The 19,364-nt window shown below is 40.8% G+C and overlaps 2 protein-coding genes across 3 annotated transcripts; one reads left to right on the top strand and one right to left on the bottom strand.

Moving 5' to 3' along the window:
• Positions 1 to 1,807: 1,807 nt before the first annotated feature.
• setd3 (SET domain containing 3, actin histidine methyltransferase) lies at positions 1,808 to 15,404 on the bottom strand. The gene is made up of 13 exons (XM_007553086.2): positions 15,305 to 15,404; positions 13,285 to 13,424; positions 13,114 to 13,206; positions 12,883 to 13,031; positions 12,708 to 12,780; positions 11,988 to 12,244; positions 8,531 to 8,589; positions 8,296 to 8,410; positions 7,296 to 7,370; positions 6,914 to 7,080; positions 5,008 to 5,093; positions 4,054 to 4,214; positions 1,808 to 3,104 (listed from the first exon to the last, which is right to left on the bottom strand). The coding sequence occupies exons 2-13, from the start codon at positions 13,385 to 13,387 to the stop codon at positions 2,676 to 2,678; spliced, it is 1,767 nt and encodes a 588-aa protein (XP_007553148.1). The 5' UTR covers positions 13,388 to 13,424; positions 15,305 to 15,404; the 3' UTR covers positions 1,808 to 2,675.
• LOC103138749 (protein YIPF5) lies at positions 15,399 to 17,796 on the top strand. Of its 2 annotated transcripts, none has more exons than XM_016672000.1 (7): positions 15,399 to 15,464; positions 16,188 to 16,236; positions 16,427 to 16,529; positions 16,840 to 16,964; positions 17,082 to 17,227; positions 17,318 to 17,499; positions 17,600 to 17,796. In XM_016672000.1, exons 3-7 carry the CDS (start codon positions 16,438 to 16,440, stop codon positions 17,760 to 17,762), a joined length of 708 nt encoding a protein of 235 aa, XP_016527486.1. In that variant the 5' UTR covers positions 15,399 to 15,464; positions 16,188 to 16,236; positions 16,427 to 16,437; the 3' UTR covers positions 17,763 to 17,796. The 2 variants fall into 2 exon arrangements, with proteins under 2 accessions (XP_016527486.1, XP_016527485.1); XM_016671999.1 differs by lacking the exon at positions 15,399 to 15,464 and adding an exon at positions 16,064 to 16,095.
• The last annotated feature ends 1,568 nt before the right edge of the window (positions 17,797 to 19,364 follow it).

Raw genomic sequence — 19,364 nt, 5'->3', positions numbered from 1 at the left:
CAATCATGTCCAGATGACCAAAGCGTACTTTATCAAAAAAAAAAAAAAAACCTCATGGCCGCCCTGATTTTCTACCAACAGGAACCAGCTTAGTTTCCAGTAATCAGATGAAACTTAGGAGGCAAAATAACAAAAAAACAAAGATGGGAACACAGCTCTGTCCATAATTTGACCTGTAAATACCTGCCATCCCTGCAGTGTGCTCCCACAGCGAGCTGGACCGACCTGGGTGAAGCTGCTGATTGGCAGTTTACAATTCATACAGCAGGATTTGTTGGGATTGCTGGTTCCAGGTCTGTTTGTCACACTGACACAGTGAGCACTAACAATAGTGGACAAGCCTTGCTCTCTGCTGCCCATCATAGTGCCCATTATAATAATATATTCAAGGATTAAAGGGCTTTTATCTTTGGCAGCCATGAATTATAAATAATGCACTTCAAAATTTAATTGCTCTGAATTAAATGATTCAAGATAATGTTTCTTTTATAAATTTCTAATAGGGCCAGAGGGCAGGAGATGGGAAAATACACTCAATAAACCATTTTTCGACCAGGAGAAGGTGAAGAAAGAACAATAGATGGATGGAGACTTTGTGGCATAGAAGAAAAGATAAGAAAAAAACTTGAGGAATAAGAAATGGTGACTGTTAATCTTTGGATTTATGGACTGGATCTTGCTCGAATACTACCCGTCTTTTGGGATTTGATAAAATAATCAAAAGCATCATCCGCTGAAATTACGTGACACGTATCATAGTCGTCTAAATAAGTTTTATGATTGCATGAAAACAGACTGTTGATTTATTGTTGAAGTGCCCTGGGTTCTACGAGCATTGTCATGAAAACCCTCACATAAAGCTTAACAATATAATACCAAATACCAAGAAATATAAAAGAATATTTAACAAGGTCACACTTTTTTTTTAAATCATATGAATGTTTTCTTTGGGTGACCTCTCTGCAGATTAAAATTGAAAGTCGTGTATCTTACCTTTATTTTATACGACGTCCATGCACTTTCTCCGCGAATATCTCTCGTCATTCTGTATAAAAACAAAAACAACAAAAAAAAGTCCTTGTTTCTTGTTGTCCTTCATTTAACAAAAAAAATCTGGCAGAATGACCTTGAAAGGTTCAGTTCCGTCTGTATTGCCCCCGTCGACTGTTTTCAATCTTTTCAATGCGTAGAACACCTGTTGCCAGCAGGGCCGAGCGCCCCCTGTCAGTGAGGCACGGCACTTTCTGCCTCACCACGCGCATCATGGTGACCGCAATTATAGCAGATCAGAAAGACTAAGTATGTCACACGCATTCATTAAATATATAAAGCAGACCGTGGAACTCTAACATTCATAGAAAACGTGTAGCTAAACAAATACATTGGAGATATAAAGAGACAGCAATGGGCATGCGCCAGTTGCCTGCCTCATTCACTTGTGTGATGCTGCGCCCCTAGAGGTGAGGCAAAGCACTGCCCTGCTTCGACCCGGTCTTTCGAGTATTTCAACAGGCAATGTGTTAATTCAGTGATTTTGACCATGAAAATGTTGAAATTACCAATAAGTAAAACAATTTGTAGAGAATTCAAGTGGACAAATTGATTTTCTCTCGTCATTGTTAGCATCTATTTTACTTACGTGCTTATTTTTACTTACCAGGATTACAGTTGAGGCGCTCATATTTTTCCCAATTTGGCTTCATCTTTGTGGAAAAAAATTACAGAATGTAATTTGCCTTTTTTGTACATTTGAGGTTAGATTTTTTTTATTAAAAAAAAAAACTATTTACCACAAGCATACACTATCTTTGGCATTTATGCTCTTTAATATTGTAATGTGTCGAACAGACCCAGCTGTGTATAAATCCACACAATTTTAAGGACATGGTAAACCATCTCAGTCTCTTTACCTTTTCCTTCAGATTATTATTTTGGCCTATAAAGTCTTCACACAGAGGATTATCTCGCTCACTTTAACAATGAACACAAAGCATAAGATGAACAGAACAGCGTTTCTTTGTGTTTTTTTAACCATCATGCTGAAATGAGAAAAAGCAATCTTCCAACAGGGTAAACAACAGAACACATTTCTGTTTCTCACTGAATCCTCAGTGCTGTTTATGGCTTTATGGAAAAGAAAATACAGTGATCATTCCTACTGGATTACCACTGCAACTTTACACTTGATACATTCAAACAGTTTTAAAACAGATGTCCCATGAAGTATGTCTTCCATTTCAGTCCGAAACAACTGTCAACAAATGAGTTGGTTAAACCAAAACTAGGAAGGGCAGTGATGGTGGTCGCTCACAAACAACCAGGCAATGATTGTCAACTGAAAACAAAAACCACATACACACAGAGCCAAACCGCTGTGATAAAGCAGCTAAATCGCTAAACAGGAGAGGTTCTTGTTCTGTAAAAATAACATCCACATAAGATTACAAGCCACCTTGTTTTTTTGTTCACCTCTGACAGTCTGCATGTTTCAAACTGAACCCAAAGTGGATTTTAATCTGAACCTCTCCTGAAACAAGGCTGACAGAGTTCAGCAGGAAATCACGCTGGATGAACATACGGTTCTTTCTTTTTTGACAGCTTCTGCTTCTACATTTCTGAACCATTTAGACTCAAAATAAATAAATAGAATGAGCTGTGGCAGTGAGGGGGCCGAGTTATTCACTGTTCTCTTTGGGGATGTCTTCAGTTCGATTGGCACTCAGTTCAGGTGCTTGTGTCTGACCCATCCGCTCTGAAGTAACATCTCTGCTGACCTGCTGAATTTTCTCCGTTCCAAAGCTCACTTTCTCCCCATTCAGCAGGGGCTCCTCCACCTGGAGCTCATCTCCTTTCTCCACCTCCTCCAACTTGCGCAGGATAATGGGAAGCTTTGCATCCGTGTCATTGTTTTCCAACAGAGCGATGTCGCTCTCTTCAAAGTGTGGCAACGGAGCGCCTTCTTCCAGTTTCTTCTGGAAGTGGAGTCGTTTGTCCCGACCGCTAGCTGACACTTTCTCCAGGATCTCCTTCTCAGCCAGGCGGAGCTGAACGGCCAAACGGGAGTGGAGAGAGAGATCTGGTTTCTCCAAAAAAGACCGGTCGTCCTGGAAGACCGGACAGGAACAGGATTAACTCAATTATCAATTCAATTTCACATATTCAACTCATGAAAGCTCAGTGTCTTCTCCAGGTGAGGTTTTTGAACTGCATGGGTAAATCAACAGGTAAACCTGACTGGACAAAACTCCCCATTTGTTCCAACACTTGAAGTTCCTGGCTAAGGCTGAAGTAGAATTTAGTTCTGGTTTGTTTCTGTATAAATGAAGTGAAGTTTTAACTTCTTTGAGACTTGTTTAGAACCTGCAGGCAGTACACTCTACTGCAAAGTTTTAAAGAGCTGCAGGCGGGTGAGCTTAAGGCTAAACGCAGCAGGTGGTGACAGAATGTTCTGAGTCAATTTTCAACTTGGCTCTCAGGTCACACAGAGAAAAAAAAAAAAAACAACATCCAAAGATGTAATTAGCTTTACTTGTGAGACATTTGAATTTGTTGCACACAAAAGTTGTGGTTACTCTCTATTGAAGGTTACATAATGAATTTTTTTGACTTCTCTGCAAAACACTATTTGGAAAACTATGACTGCAGACACCATTTCCATGGTGAGCTGTCTAGTTATGCTGCCATCAGTTTAGGCTTCTAGAGGACAGACTGAGTGCTTCTCCTTGCTCTGCTGCATTCTTTTCCTTCTCCCCAGTTTTGCATTATTTGCTGTTATTTCAACTTTAAAGTTTATGTCATTATGTCTGGTCTGGCCTGTTTAGATGTGACACCTTCCCAGCGCAGGTGGGAGCTCCTGCTGCTAACAATCTCTCATCTCCCATCTCTCTCTTACTCAAAGTTATTGTCTGAGCTTCTGTTTTGATTAACTATATCTGCTCTCTTGCATCCTTTAAAACCGTCTCAGAACTTAGCTTTAGATATCACTCAATCTTTATGTGTCATTATTTATGGATCTAAAATCTTAATACTGATGAATAGTTCATGCTGACTGACCTCTGATGTGGTCTTGTAGGTTTTCAACAGGAGAGCAGCTCGGTTCTCCAGGAAAGTCCACAGTTTAATCTCATTCTCCCAGCTGACAGGGAACTCACTGTTTCCCAGGGTGAAGATCTTGTTAATAGCTCCGTCTCCAAACAGGTAGTCCTTTAGTTCCTCTGGAAATCAGAGAAAAGACACAACTTCCAGTTAATTCAAGAAAACAACCCAACCCAGTCTAACTCAGAGGGCAGCAGCATCAGATAAACTGCAGCTACAATAAAGATAGCTTGCAAACCGACTCCTTCCTAATCCCAGAGAATAATCCCAGTTTAAATATGTCACACTGGGCTCATTCCTCTGGACCTGAATGCTGGGTAACTGCTGGTGGAAGATGAAAGAGGAAAACAGCAGTGTCCCAGTTGTGCGAACGCACTTCTTTGTCACGTCACATCTGCTAAGATGTGTTGGCACGCTTATATCCATGCAGAGGATGATACTCTCTCACAGACAGCTCCAAACGCATGAGTTCTTCTTTTTTTTTTTTAAATTAACATGAAGCAGAAATGTGAATAATATATCATCCAGGGTCTGGAGTATGAGTCCTGCGACGAAAGAGGCGGCTGCGGCCTTGTGCGACAGGGGATTTATGACATCGCTGCCTTTCTGCATACATGCCGATGAATATTGCAAACCCCACAGTGGATTGCTCCTGCCACACATCTGGTGGCCTGCCTTGATCAATTAACCAACCCGGGAACGGACTGGCGCTGCTCGTCCCCTGCGACTGTTCTTCAGCCCCGTCTCTGTCTCTCGAAGAGGAAACGGTCGCTTGGAGACGATCTCGGGGAAGCAGCGGAATATGAGGCACGTTTTATTGGTTGCGAGCAGATTTGCGGCTGTTGGTTAGATGGGTGATGGCCTGCAGCTGTTATTTCACAACGTGTTTGTGCGCGTGTCTGTTTTTCTTACCTTCTGTCATACAGAAGACTCTCAGGAAGGCCAGGAGCTGAGCTGATATGGGGGGCTCGTTACAGTGTAGAGCAAAGACACAGGAGCTGAAAATAAAACGACATCAGTCAAAAACATAAGCCTGGGATGAGCACAAAACAGCACCAGGGCCCTAAAGGACAAAGATTTCACTTTACACCAGTGATTATGAGCACAACATCCGGACCCGTCCTCTCCTTCACTTGCCTGCAGCTCAGAAGGTCTGTCAGCAATAATCCTGAAGGATTAAGGTGGATCAAACTTATTGCATCCTCTAATGCTTGAAACATGTTGGTTACTTTGGTATGTCTAAAAACATTACTGAGTGACCACTTTATTAGGCATACCAGTTTAATAGAACCCTCACTCCCCCCTCTCACATGGCAGAAAATCACATGGCAGCTCAAAGCTTTAAAACATCTAGACAGGGTAAAGATAAGTGAATGAAGTTCAATATGAGAATTGAGAAGGGAAGAAGTGGCCAGCATGGTTGTTGGTGTTGTAGCGACTGCTCTGAGAGTCTAGTGGACAGATTGCTCTGAGAACACAGAAAGGCAACAGTGGGTGAAATAATTTTAAAATGCAGGGTTGATTCCATCTCCAAGTCCGAGTCAATAGTCTTGATTTGAGTAAGGAAAGGGTAAAGTTTTGCCTCTGGGTCGGGAACGAAGAGTTCAAGTATCTTGGGGTTTTGTTCACGAATTAATGAAAAATGGAGCAGGAGATGAATAAGTGGATTGGTGTAGTGATGCAAGCACTGTACCGGTCTGACTTGGTGAATAGAAAGCTGAGCTGAAATAGGATGCTTTTAATTTATCAGTCAATGTACAGTTTAAATAAGGTTAAGCGCTGGGTAGTGACCAAATCACTATACAAATTTCCCCCTATGGTGTCTGGGCTCTCCATTAAGGTCTTACTGCATTGCAATACATGCAATTGAATATGTCATTATTATCATTTAAAGACTGAAAAAAAAAAAAAGATTATGATGGGATTTGTCAGTCAGTCAAAACAACAGACATTGATAAACTAACGCTCCTCTGACAGAGATCTGGAAGACAACTCGTCTCTTTACCCGCCCCACAGCAAATTAACCAATCAGCGGCTGACTTCAAACCCTGTGGGTGAAGTCACACTGGCCCAGATGGAAACACTGCTCTTTGGGTTCCAGGGAGTGGGGAGGGACCAGGCTCTAAGTGCTAATGCAAAAACACGTTTTTATTCAAGTACAGTTTAAAGTTTCCCAACAATGTGTGTAAATCTGTAACAAAGATGAAACCATAATGAACAGCAGGTTAAATGATTGTACACAGACCAAACAGATCCTGGCCAAATCCCACTATTTCTTTTTAAATGATCCCTCAGCTCCATCCTGCAGCTCAACAGAGCACCTTATTTTTCATCCCACAATCTCCTACAAGGGAGGATTTGTTGAAAGAGGAGTCTGATGATAGCAGCTACTCAACACTGAATTTAAAAATGATCTGCGAGCAAATCTACCAGCTTAATAAAGTGCTGGTGCAACAAGGGGAATTGTTTCACTTAATTTCTACTGTTCAGATTCAGAGCGTCATCAATAAGAGATTAAAGGCTTCTGATTAAAAATGCAGAGTAGAGAATGCTGCATAAAATTATGGAGCTAATGATAAAATGATTAAGCTTCTCAGTGATGAAAGTATCGGGGCGGATGACTAATTTTTCACTCGTTGGGGTGGGAGGAGAGAAATAAAGTGGATCTGCTGCAACATTTAAGTTATGTGCTTCAGTTATGGCAAAGTGGGGTCTAATTGGATGAAATATCAACCGTTTGACAAGAAGCTAGTGGGGAGCCTGAAGCCCTCCGTGTCCCATATTACAGGTTTTCAAGGTCTAGAAGGGGAGAACTTACGCCGGGATGCCGGCTCGGGCCAGGACTTCGGCCTTCATGGCGTACAGACGTTCACTCTTGCTGACGCCCAGTTTGATCTTCACTCTGTCGTGGGCATTGTCTTGGAAGAAGAAGCCGTTGTGGATGACGAACTCCGCATTGGACCGCGTGCCGTAGAAGATATAAATCTACAAGAAGAGAAGATTCAGCTTCAGCGTCATCCATCAGCCACATCCCAACCTAAAGGATCCTTGAACTGCATTGATAATTAAAGAGAAAAAATTCTGGGAAATTTATGGGAAAAATTAAATTTTCTCTTCAATCTTTAGCTTCGTCATTATGGCGCATTGTTCTAGATTAATTACCAGGACAGAAACCCCGAGGCTGGCATGAGTCTCCTCACCTGTTCGTTCTCCTTGTAGTCTTGCAGAGCCACACATTCACAGCGATCATCCTCCAGGTTGTAGCCTGTAGTGATCTAGAAGAGATCAACAACTTTCACTTATCCATCCAGTCCATTCAGCATCTACTAAATACCCATGACTCATCTCTGAACTAGTAATTACAACCTGCATCTCTGGCTGGATTTAATCCGTGGAGCTAAAATTAGGATGTGTTGATGTGAATAAGAAGTATCTAAGCCCAAGCCTTCTATTCAGTTCAGTGTTTGTCTTATTACTGTCAGTTGTTTCGTTAAGTATAAAATTCAAATGTATTTTAGTTTTAATGTTGATTCAAGACTTGACACGAGCAGAGAAGTGCAAGAGAGTTAGATCCAATCCTTATTTCTAAATACAACTTGATTAGATTTGCTTTGTGAATTGGCTAAATCGATCCATCTACAAAAACATTAATCTATTCACTGATCCATGTCTTCTTCCTCATGTTGTAAATCTATTCATCCACCACAAATGCATCCATGCATCCGTTTGTTTCTCCATCCATTAAGTCCTATAAACAACTGGGAAAAATATTAACTTGTGGCAATAGACAGACTAAAATGTTTGCTTGAATTACTTTGTCAGGATGAAAAAATAAAGTGAAAACCAAACACTGAACTGCATTTACAAAATCTCTCATTCTGAAAGAATCATGTAAATTCATTATAATATGGGAAAAATGCCTTGTTATAAGTGACATAAACTGCCAGTTGAACCAGTACTTTTTCATCAAAATTAAAGGAATTATTGACTTACATCAAGCTACTATAACTTGCTGAAAAGTTACGTGCAAGTTAGTTTTGTCATATTTGAAGTATAATAAGATTAAGACCAAGAACTAGACCAAAAGAATGAAAAAGAAAATTGGAGGATTTTGTGTTTTTTTTTTTTTTTGTAGTGCTATTAAAAGGATTTGTAAAAAAAAAAAATATAGTTAAAATAAGCTAAGTGTGTTTTAAATACCAGTCCATTCGTGTGGTTACACATGTCCCACAGGGGGATAAGTGCCAGGGTGACCCGGCTTCCGTCCTCAGTGGGGATCTGGTTCTGGCGTGTCATCACCGACGACACCGCCCACCTGTGGTACACAACACAGACGTGGAAGAATTAAATGCTGTCCATTTACAGTAGGAAGTGATCAGTGAGGAATCTAGAAAATGGTTTTGCTCCAGTTTACATTAACAGCACACACGCTGACCTGTAGTCATCAAATGTGAAGCTGTCCTTCAGGGGCAGTTTGCTGGCGGCAGGATGAGTCTGGGGATGCAGAAAAGGAGTTAAAAAAAAAAAAACACAAATCAGTCCAAGGAATTTCATTATGCAGGCATGCTGGAGGGGGGCTGCCTGACAGGGAAGCCTAACAAGAAGAACTGGGAGTAGGGGGCCACCACTGGTGTGTGTGTGTGAAAGTGTGTGTGTGGTCTGTTGGTGCAGCGTGACACTCGACCCCCCACATACATCACTGTCAACTTAATTTGTTGTGGCCAGCAGCCGTCATAAATCTGCCTCATCAATTTGGGCATGAATATGTGTGTGTGTGTCTCTGGAATAGTGTGTGTCCACCAATGTCACTGGTTTCTCCGTTTAAAGCCACAGGCGCCACCGACCAACAGTCGCACTTGCACTGTCCTAGTTTGATGCAGGAAATGAAAACGTAGATTCTGCTACTTAATGGTTCTGGATTTCATAAAGATCAGGATGAAAGTGAAAAGCATCCAGTAAGGCGTTTTCTTAACGCTGCAACGTTCATGTTCTCCTAACATCCGAGTCTTCCTGGCATACAGGATATCGAGCCATGAGGGGTTTATTTTCCAAAATTCTCCTCTGCAAAGAGGTCAGGACTGCATGCCAGATGGTCCAGTAGCAGAGAAGTGAAAATAATATATATTTCCATGAGGTGGAACCTAAAGGTAAGACATGTAAAGAAAATAAAATGGGGCCAAAAGTAGAACCACCTTTTGGAACTCCAGATATAAACTAGGGGATTTGAGAATGACGGCTGCCCATCTCGGTGTTGCTCCCTTAAATTCCTCTAAAAATCCAGAACGGTTTAGTGATATTCTGCACTGGCTGGGGAGACATATGCAAGTCGCTTTCAATCTTTCTATAAGGATCATTGACAGTAAATGTAGGAGAAATTTTGGATTTGAATTAAAGTCAAACTGGAGATTCTCTAAATATGTATTCTCTGACATATTTTGTGAAAACTTTTGTCAGATAAATGAAAATCTCTTGTTGTTACTTGTTTGAATTAGTCAAAGTCTCCTTTAATTGCTCTGATGCTCTTTGATACCACCTGCAGCACAAAGACAGGCAAATATGCATATTTCTACACTTTACTGTTGACATGAACATGGAGCATCACACACACTCTTACACACAGGCTCCAGTTTCTGCCCTCCCTGTTTTGTCCCCAGCTCCTCCTTTCTCACCCCCTTCTTCCTCCTCCTCCTCCTCCTCTTACTCCTCCTCAGATGACCGGGCTGGAAAATTAGCTTGTCACTTTGGCTTTGAATTGAACTGACCTGAATGTACCTCGTTCTTTTGCTCCCCCACCCCACCTTCTCCTGGCTCTGTCTCTGTATCTGCCCACCATTTTGGATCTGTGAATGACTGGCTGAACAGACTGATGCATGTTAATGTGCACAGACAGAACGACCATCGCCAATATCCCACTAACTGCAGAAACAAGTGGCTTTGCACATCTAAATACTCAAAGTCAAAAGTGAGCAATACATGAGCAGCTGGAAATGTTCTACAAGATCATCATTCAGTCTGTCCTGCGTTGGTGGTTGGTTGGTGTGGTTTGGCTCAGCCATAAAAGAGGACAGGACCATCTCTGTACAAGTCTAGGATTAGGAAATGGCCAGCCAAAAATCTCTGCAGACCCCACACATCCTGGACACAAACAGTTCTGACCTTTGTCTTCAGGTCATTACCACAGAATACTATTTTCAAAACCAGGCAGCAATATAAACAGTTTTTTTTCCCATGGGCTTAACAGTCAAAGTGCCCAGATACTCAGCTTGCAATAAACATTAATTCAACCTAGTCTTCTGCTTTTGTGATAATATTATATATGTAAATGTTTGCCTTAAAAAAAAAGCTAATGAGAGCAAAGTGGAACCAAATTCATACATCTTGTGCGAGAGTGGAAACTTGGTAAAATGTTTAGCTTCAATTCCAAATACATGGAGAAAAACACACGACACTCACCCTCTACTGATTACATCCCTGACAGAGAAGCATGGTGGTAGCAACATTATGCTCTGGGAGTGTTTTGTCCAAGCCTGAGGAGGAGCCTCAACTTAAACCATAATGAATTTCTCTAGAGTGAAAATGACTATCCTTCAATAATCCCCATCTATTTTGACTGAGCTCAGGAAGTCTGGCAAAAAACATGGGACAAAAGTCTGTTCAGATGTACAGATCCTCAAGCCTCCTCAAAAAGACTTCGGCATGTATGGGCAGCCAAACATGCAGCAACTAAGTGCAGATGAAAGGAGCTGAATAACTCTGTAAATCACTATTTTTTCTTCTTTGGAAATAATTTTATTGAACTGAGTACAACTCTTACTACTTTGTCATCATAGAGTTGAGATTAGAAAAGATGGTTTCATAAAGGTGGTGGCTTGAACACAAATCATTGTGGATTCCTTATAGGTAAAAGTCAACACTAGTTCAGAACATAATACTGCCCTCTGGTGGAAAGAGAAATTATAGAAGGAGCAAACTTTCCTGAAAAAAAAAAAAAAAAACATTCTGAAGACAAAGACCAGGAAGAAAATAATCTACCTTGTTTTTTTTTTTTTTTTACTCTACCTGAAATCAGGGACAATGTATTCAAAAACAGATCTTGTAGTTGCCATTTAAGTTTTAGTTTTCAGCAGACAGAAAAAGCCAGAAACTATTTTGTTGCAACAAGACAAAGCAGACGACTTCAAAGAGAGAAGCTGTTGAGAGTTCTGATCAAAGCCGATTTAGATTAATAAAAAAAACAACAGCATAATTTTCTATTAATATTCCACTATCTGTTATCAGGGCCTGTGAACTGATATTTCATCAGAAATTCACTGCATATGTGTCTTAAGGCTGCATGAAAGAATAAAATGAGCTTAGTTTCAGGATGTTAAAGAGGACGATTGCGAATTAAAAATATCCCAACATAATTTATCTTCAACCCTGTCGACAGATCAGTCAAACATAGAGTCCTCCAGATATGAAGTGTGTTGCTCTATATAGGCCCTATGGTTCCCCCTGCTGGTTGTTGAGTTTTATACAAACAAAATAAATGTCATCCTCAGACCAAAGGGATTTGAAATCAAATTCTTGGTCTCACTCTTCACATCAGACCATTGCTTTCTTCATGTCCAACATTATTGACCAGTTTTGTTTGAACACAAACTATATGAAAAAAAATAATGATTTTGTTTTGTTCGTCCAACTAAATTTCCAAAAGTCATCCAGAATCACTTTGTTTAATTCAGCAGTTGTTTACTGGATGTCCAACAAATGACTCATGGTTTTCCTTCTTCCAGGATGATATGGTTTGTTTTCTCATAAATCAACTGAATGCATTTCATACAGCCAAATTTAAAGCAATCAGTTCAAAACTACAAAAGCTGTGTGTGGATGAAGCGATGCCGTCTGCGTACCTGCACTAGTTTGTAGAAGTAGGCGTACTGCCGTGCAGTGTTCTTGTACTGGCTCAGGACATCCTGCACCGCCTGCGTTCCCAGCAGCAGCTGGACATCATCCTGCTGGTAGTACAGCGGCGTGTCGTACTCCTGGGGCAGACTGCGAATGTACGGCAGCCAGAACGAAGAGGGGCTGGCGCGCTCGCACAGCAGGTGCAGGGCCAGCGTCACGTTGCCCATGGCCTGCATGATCCGGTCCTGACCGTACAGAGGACCTGAGACAAACAGTAAGGTCAACAATAAGATCAACAGCCTGGGGTAAACATTTAGCAAATGCTAAAAGGATCAGGTATTTTTTTTTTTTTTTTTTTTTAATATGAACAAACAACTGTTGAGCTCAGCTACAATGGACATTTTTGAATGTTTGCAGTGTTTATATTGAAAGAGATGAAAGCAGAATATTTCCTATTTTCAAAAAAACAAAAAAGCAGATTTCCTCAGGGTCCAAGTAATCCCAGCTGTGCACCATGATTTGAAAATAACTTCCTCAAAGATGTTTTACTGCATTTTGTAGTCAGAGCCTTGACCCCCTAAATAAAAATGTAACTGCATTTCATAAATGGAGTCCTGATGTGTGTAAAGAAGATCTTATTGATCAGAATGTAAATTATCAAGCTCATTAATTATGCGATTATTTGATGAATTTAATCTTGTTAATATTAAGCTTCTAACTCTTACCAAGCAGAGAGTTTTGGGCTGATTCCACAGTCATCAACATCTTCCTTGGAATCCAGAGGAACAGCTCTTCTGCCTGCAGACACACACAAACACACTGGAATGAGTAAAAGGGAGAACTTCCGCCTTTATTTTACTGATTAAACGTTTAGCTGACAAATTGTCTTCTAATTCACACCTTGATGTCTCTGGTGGCTCGCAGGCCGTACCCTTCAGTACCAAAATCGGTCACTGTGAAGCCGTCACAGGACGCCCCGTTCTCCTGAGCCCAGCACATCAGATCAGGGAAGTAGTCCTCCCTGTTGCCATCAAACACCGTTGACAAACCTGAACACACAAAAACAGAAAACCGGTCACATTTTATCAGCTGGGAAGAAATGTGTTTAGGAGATGTTGTGTCCAGTCTGACCCTTCTGTTTCTTTCTGATCTTCTCCACCAAGCCTCTGATCTGGACGTACTCCTCCCACTCTTTACCACCAGAGGGTGCTGCACTACTGCATTCTGGGAAAACAAGTTTCTGAGGGTTGCGATTAAACAGCTTAAGGAGCAAAGCAGTGAAAGGTCAAAGGGTGAACATACTCTGCAGCAGTTCAGAGATGAGGTTCATCATCTCCTTCGGGGAAACCACAGTGTTGGCTCCAGAGCCTGACTTCTGAGTCTTCACCCGACTCTTCTTTCCCATGGTGCTGGATGGACAACTTCAATAACCGGACACGACGCTGCCACACAGCAGAACATCACATTAAATCCAAGACCATGTTCAAGAAAAACTGTTGAGAGAGTAAAAAGTAAGGACACCTAAACCAGTAATTACTGTATAACTGAAAAAAAAGGGGGAGGAGACATGGCTTCTTCAGATTTGTTGCACAACTTCCTGCTACCAGAGATCTTCCTGCCCACAGCATCACCATGCACAACAACTCTTTGATGATGCTTGGATGATAAGAGTTTCGATATTTAATTTCGCTTTAGGATAAATAAAGTATTTTTGAAATGAATTGAATTTCAAGCTATGATACAGTCATAAGAAGTAAGGAAAAGGGCAACTCAGGGCAATTAATATGCCATATCCAACCCTGTACAGTGCAGAACACTCAGACAGTAACCCTAAGATGAATATCCATAATATCCGTTTCCTCAGACAGCACACAGCTAAAAGAATCATCAACAGTTGATAAGACCACGTGGACAAGGAATGACTTCAGGGAATCTGTCAGAGGTGTGTCTAAGTTGTGTTCACTTTTCTGGGAGTTGAGGCATCTGGGATGGATGATCTGTAATACTGAGGCCAGTATTAGACCTTTTTTTCCAGCTCTAGTGGGCTTTATTTGATAGTGGTTAGACAGGAAAGCAGTTTGAGAAAAATGTGGAAGACAGTTGGCAGAGGTCAACGGGCCAGGACTCGAACCTGTGACGACATCAAGGACTGGCCTCTGCATATGGGTCGCATGTTTTACCCTGCACCATCACCGCGGCCCTATTACAGATCTTTGTTGGAAAACCAGGAGCAAAGCAGAAAAGGTGCGTCCAATCTGTTGCCAGCAACAAGCCAGGTTGTCTGAACATATTGGGTTGCATCACCCTTGTGAAAACTCAGCATCTTTCCTACACAAGTTCCTAAGGGATTGCTGATAAAGAGGAGGTTTTTGTTGTTGGACGATTCAGTCACCAATAGAAAAAGTTCACGAATCTGGATGAAAATTTTACCTGAAACTTTGTGTGGATTGATATAGTCAGTTTAAGTTTTTGAAGCAATAATAAAAACATTAAGTAGGAAAAAGTTGAGACAAAAAAAAAACAAAACAAATGAAATGTATTATCAAATGGATAGTCATTAATAATGACATAAAACATCTTGTGTTTAATTTCTTAATTTCTATTTTTTTCACACCACTCCAAATTTTTCTAGTGTGCAAACTAAGTGAATTAGGGGAACACTGTGGAGCTCTGAACTGTTGTAAACTTCTCCAAATTTCTTGACAGAAACAAAATGACTTGCAAGAAAACTTGACTGGAAATGGTTGTGCAATCTTATGCAAGAGATCTTATGTCTCAAAGCTGTGCAAAAGTCTCAAACCACCCCCTAATTTTGCAAAGTGCAAATCATTAGTTTCTGATCTCTTTAACCCATTTCAAAATGACTTTTTTTATTTAAAAGTCCATTATTTGATTGTAGACCCTAGTAAATGGAGTAAGGGTGAGTGCTTAAAGCTGCAGGAAGTTTCCAGCATGGAGGCAAAAAGCTAATAGCGCTGTTAGCCGATTGTTTTCAGTTGTTTTCTGCCAACAAGGAATTCCCAACTAAACTCCAGCTGATTTCAGATTTGTGCAGTTACCAAGGCAACATTTGCGCCGTCAGAGGAGAGTCCTAACCCGCAGCAGGTCAGAGGAAACGCCCGCAGCTCATTCATCCACTGACCGTTAGCCAGCTAGCTCTTAGCTTCCAACTGTTAGGAGCCGCTCAAACGTAGCTTTAAATGCTTCACTGTGGCCTATATAGCCCACAGGACACCTTCAAACTCGCACAAGGAGCAACCCTCCACAGCTGAAAAAATACTTCGTGACACCAACCGTTATGGCTAACTCTGCTCGGTCCTACCTGTGGAAGTGACAGCAGCAGCTCCTTTTCTGATCCGGATCCAACGTTGAACGAGCTAAGCTTCTGATTGGACCAGTGTTTCGGGCCCAAAGTAAGCTGAGCTTCTGATTGGAGCAACTGAGACGGTCGACGTCTAGATGGACTTCTAGCATTCTGATTGGTTAGTAGAGCAACTGTGTTGAACTTGCTTGGAAAGCTGCATTCGCTGGAACACAAACTAGAATATTTTCCCCTTTCCTCAGACTAGCAACTCTGGGAGCAAACAAATATTCAGTCTTTTCTTGCGTTTATAGATAAGTCCCTTTGCTCACTAGTCTTTGTAGAACAATAAACTAAACTCGACAGAAGGAAACTGAATATAATTCTTTCTACATACCCGTTCCCAAAGTACATGAAACGCAACTGTGCATGTACATTTTTAAAGTCCCGCCCGTCACTCATTGCTATTGGATGCTCGCTTTTAGAAGAATAAACTGCACCATAAATGGTCATTTGTTTGCTAATGTGATTGGCTAAATGACAAATCAGCTAAAAAGATGTATTTACTGTGTGGAAAAAGTAAAAGAAAGTGCACATATATATAAAAAACCACAAAAAAAAATTAGTATGAATTTCAGTTAGGATGCTTAGTCATTTTTGTCCAGTCCATAGGGGCCAGTATTGACACTTGCTGAATGCACATATATGGAATGTATTTTTTTACTGATTTATATTCAAATGATGCATATTTTACTCTACAAATACTCCAATCAAGCTTTTACAAAATGGTTCTGGGAGCAAACTGACCAGTTGTCAGTCCATTATTACACTGTCCAAATATAGTCTCCTATTAATAGTCTAACCTCAAAGGCCTCCATGTTTTCTGTCTTGAATCTCTGCAGAGAGGCTGAGAGGAGAACGTGTGCTCGTCTTGAGTGTTTATAGACTTCCAGGTTAGTTTTTTCAGAGGAAAAGAAAAGAATTGTGGACTTTGGCCTTTTCTGATATTTAGCAACCTTAGTGCAGCCACAAGTTTTGTGGCAAAGAGCCACACAACTCTTTATGGCTCTTTGCAGCCACAAAGAGAAACAATAACAAAATTACTTAATGCCTTATATTCATATCTTTTGTGGTTTGTCTCAGCCTTTTGCAGCATGGATGACTTCCAGCAGCCTGAGCAGGACTTCTACCAATCGGGATATTACATTGATGACCAGGGCCGTGCTGTGGCTTATTACGACACTGAGTAAGTGCATCAGTTGGCGATCTGGATGGTTATTGGAGTTAATCTAACCCAGAGTCACAGAATAACCAAGATATTCAGAGGTTAAAGCTTCAGTCACGTTCTTCGATACATAAAGCTAACAGCTTTAAAATGCATAGTCTTTTAAACAAGTTAAATGTTATGTAAAAAACAACATAATTTCCTGGAGCAAAATAACCTTATAAAGAAACCTTGTGTAACACTCAAGGAAGTTAAATCAATATTGGATTTTAGTTCTACTTCAAAACATACTTTAAATATAATTGATGTTTTTATGATGATGACTATCCAGTAGTGCACAAAATGCAAACAATGTGGACCCTTACATGGAACAGCAGTACCCTGGAGAGATCTACCAGCAAACCATGCATTCCACTAGAACTGAGTACCTAGAGGAGGAACCTCCACTTCTTGTTGGTAATAGGCATTGTTTTGCATCTAGATCATATGAACACAAATCTAGTTGACTGAACAGATTTACTTGTTTTCTGTGCTGTGGTCAACATTTCCTCAAATTGGTGTGCATTTCTCCAGAACTGGGAGTTGATTTTGATCATATGTGGCAAAAGACCCTCACAGTTCTGAACCCTTTGAAGCCTGCAGATGGCAGCATTATGAACGAGACAGATCTGACAGGTCCCATCCTCTTCTCCATCGCTCTGGGCGTCACTTTAATGATGGTGAGTGCGATTCTTGTGATGCGAAGGTCTCTGCACTTTGACCTTTATAATGGAGTTGTAGTTCTAACCTCTAAACTCTTTCCAACAAAGGCAGGTAAAGTTCACTTTGGTTACGTATATGGGATCAGTGCCATCGCCTGCATTGGTATGTACACCCTGCTGAGTCTGATGAGCCCCCTGGGAGTTTCGTATGGCTGTGTGGCTAGTGTCCTGGGGTACTGCCTCCTACCTATAGTGGCCCTATCTGCGTTTGCTGTTTTCTACTCCTTGCAGTAAGGCAATCTAGTAGTTTGTCTAGAATTGATTTATTTAGGTATTTGAGGATGAAAGCTGAACTTTTGTATTTTAACTTTCATGGTTTTGTTTTCTCAGAGGCATCCTGGGAATAGTCCTGGCTCTGATGGCCATTTGTTGGTGCAGCTTCTCAGCCTCCAAGATCTTTATCTCCACCCTGGCAATGCAGGAGCAGCAGCTGTTGGTGTTCTACCCTTGTGCTCTGTTGTATGGACTTTTCACACTGCTCACTGTCTTTTAGCATCCAGTTGATCAAATCCAACTTCTCATTTCCATGTACAAGCCCCCTGTCTGTGATTCCTGCATTTAATGAATGCCTTTGGAAGTGTGAATGCTGTTAGATATTTGCCCTCAAACACAGGAGTAAATGAGTGTGAAAATGTTTGTTTTGTTTCTCCAAAACAAAATACTCAGTACTTGGTTTTCAAATGTCTGCATAGTTAAGAGAGAGTCTGCTAATATGAAAAGCCATTAATCCCAGTACAAACATTCAGCGAGCACCAAAGCAGCCATTCTTCTTTGTTGCAGCAGGGGGCGCTAAGCCTCCACAAATTGATGAAGTTATGCTGTTCTTGATTTACAGAGAACGTGCTTTTTCTTCGCCCTTAACATGTGCAGCAGTGTTTAGAAAGTTTGTGGAAACAGATCGAATTTTTGGCTTTCAGTTGTTTCTTGTGAGGACGTTCCAGCTTAAACAGGTTTGTGTCAGAGATATCACTAATTAGAATAATATTCTTGTCTCATTTACTTTGTTGTGCAAGTGTAAGTGTTGCATGATCTCACAGCTCTGAGTCAGTAAAAAATGAGAAATATTTTAGCTTTCTTTGGGACAAAATGGCACAAAAGATGAAAAATGGTTGACCTACAGATGTGTGAAGGTACTACTGATATTGAGGTGTGTAAAGAAAACTTGGTATGATCAATAAGAAACTGTATTGATCACAAACATTGACTATTGAGTTTCTTAAAGTCTGAGGTTCAGAAAATAAATGCAACATGAGTATCATCAGTTACCAAATTACTTAAAAGTGCCATTGACAAGAAAACAGTGGGAACAAGTAGAAAATGTGACTCTTAAAAAAAAAGTCTGAGTTTGTTGCAGGTTTATCGAATCTGCTGTAAAGTATGAATTCACCTAACAGGTTTAATCTAAAAGTTCCTATATTTCCATCAAAAAGGAAACATTTAACAGAATTCTTAAAGTAACAAATCATTTTCACATCATATTTAAGTTGCATAATTTGACTGTGATGGCTTCAGACTCTGTGATGTTCTGCAGACAACTCAGTTGAGGGCTGGAGGGAATAGAGAGAAACAAGGGGGAGGCAGGGTGTGGAGCTCCATACAGTTTGCTGTGATTTTAACAGTGACTAACTTCTAAAGGACCCCCAGTCAGGTGGGTCCTTTGCATAGATAATGCATGGATCTCTATCCATGCATTATCTATCCCCACTTATACTTACATGACCTTGAGGGACTGGGTATCTCCAGAAGCCATTGGGCGAGAGTCAGGATTCAACCTGGGCAGGTCTGTCTTGGGGCTATGTTTTGACAGGACAAACTATGCTGCTTGCACACACTCATTCCTAATGGCAATTTAGACTGAGTCACTCCTAACAGTCTTGTTTTTGGTCTGTGGGAGGAGGCCAGACTACCCAGAGATAACCAATGCATGCATAGGGATAATATATGAACACCCCAGGTTGGGATTTGCCTGGGATAAGTTAGGATGTTTAAATGTTTTAAGCCTGTGTATTCTTGACTTAACTTTACTTAGAGGGGGCTTTAAAAGTAAATCTTATTTCCATCAGACTCACTTGGCCCGGATTATTAAGAGAGTTTC

This window comes from Poecilia formosa, unplaced genomic scaffold (genome assembly GCF_000485575.1).
Source record: "Poecilia formosa unplaced genomic scaffold, Poecilia_formosa-5.1.2 Scaffold54, whole genome shotgun sequence".
NCBI classification, from domain to species: domain Eukaryota; kingdom Metazoa; phylum Chordata; class Actinopteri; order Cyprinodontiformes; family Poeciliidae; genus Poecilia; species Poecilia formosa.
The sequence above is the reverse complement of the archived record's forward strand: the minus strand, read 5'-3'. Positions and strand labels throughout refer to the sequence as shown.

Coding starts and splice junctions, on each gene's coding strand:
- setd3 (XM_007553086.2), bottom strand. CDS start 13,387: ATGGGAAAGAAGAGTCGGGTGAAGACTCAGAAGTCAGGCTCTGGAGCC. Junction 12,781..12,882: donor GAGCCACCAGAGACATCAAG/GTGTGAATTAGA, acceptor GTGTGTCTGCAG/GCAGAAGAGCTGTTCCTCTG. Junction 7,081..7,295: donor ACTACAAGGAGAACGAACAG/GTGAGGAGACTC, acceptor CTCTTCTTGTAG/ATTTATATCTTCTACGGCAC.
- LOC103138749 (XM_016672000.1), top strand. CDS start 16,438: ATGGATGACTTCCAGCAGCCTGAGCAGGACTTCTACCAATCGGGATAT. Junction 16,965..17,081: donor GGAACCTCCACTTCTTGTTG/GTAATAGGCATT, acceptor GCATTTCTCCAG/AACTGGGAGTTGATTTTGAT. Junction 17,500..17,599: donor GCTGTTTTCTACTCCTTGCA/GTAAGGCAATCT, acceptor TTGTTTTCTCAG/AGGCATCCTGGGAATAGTCC.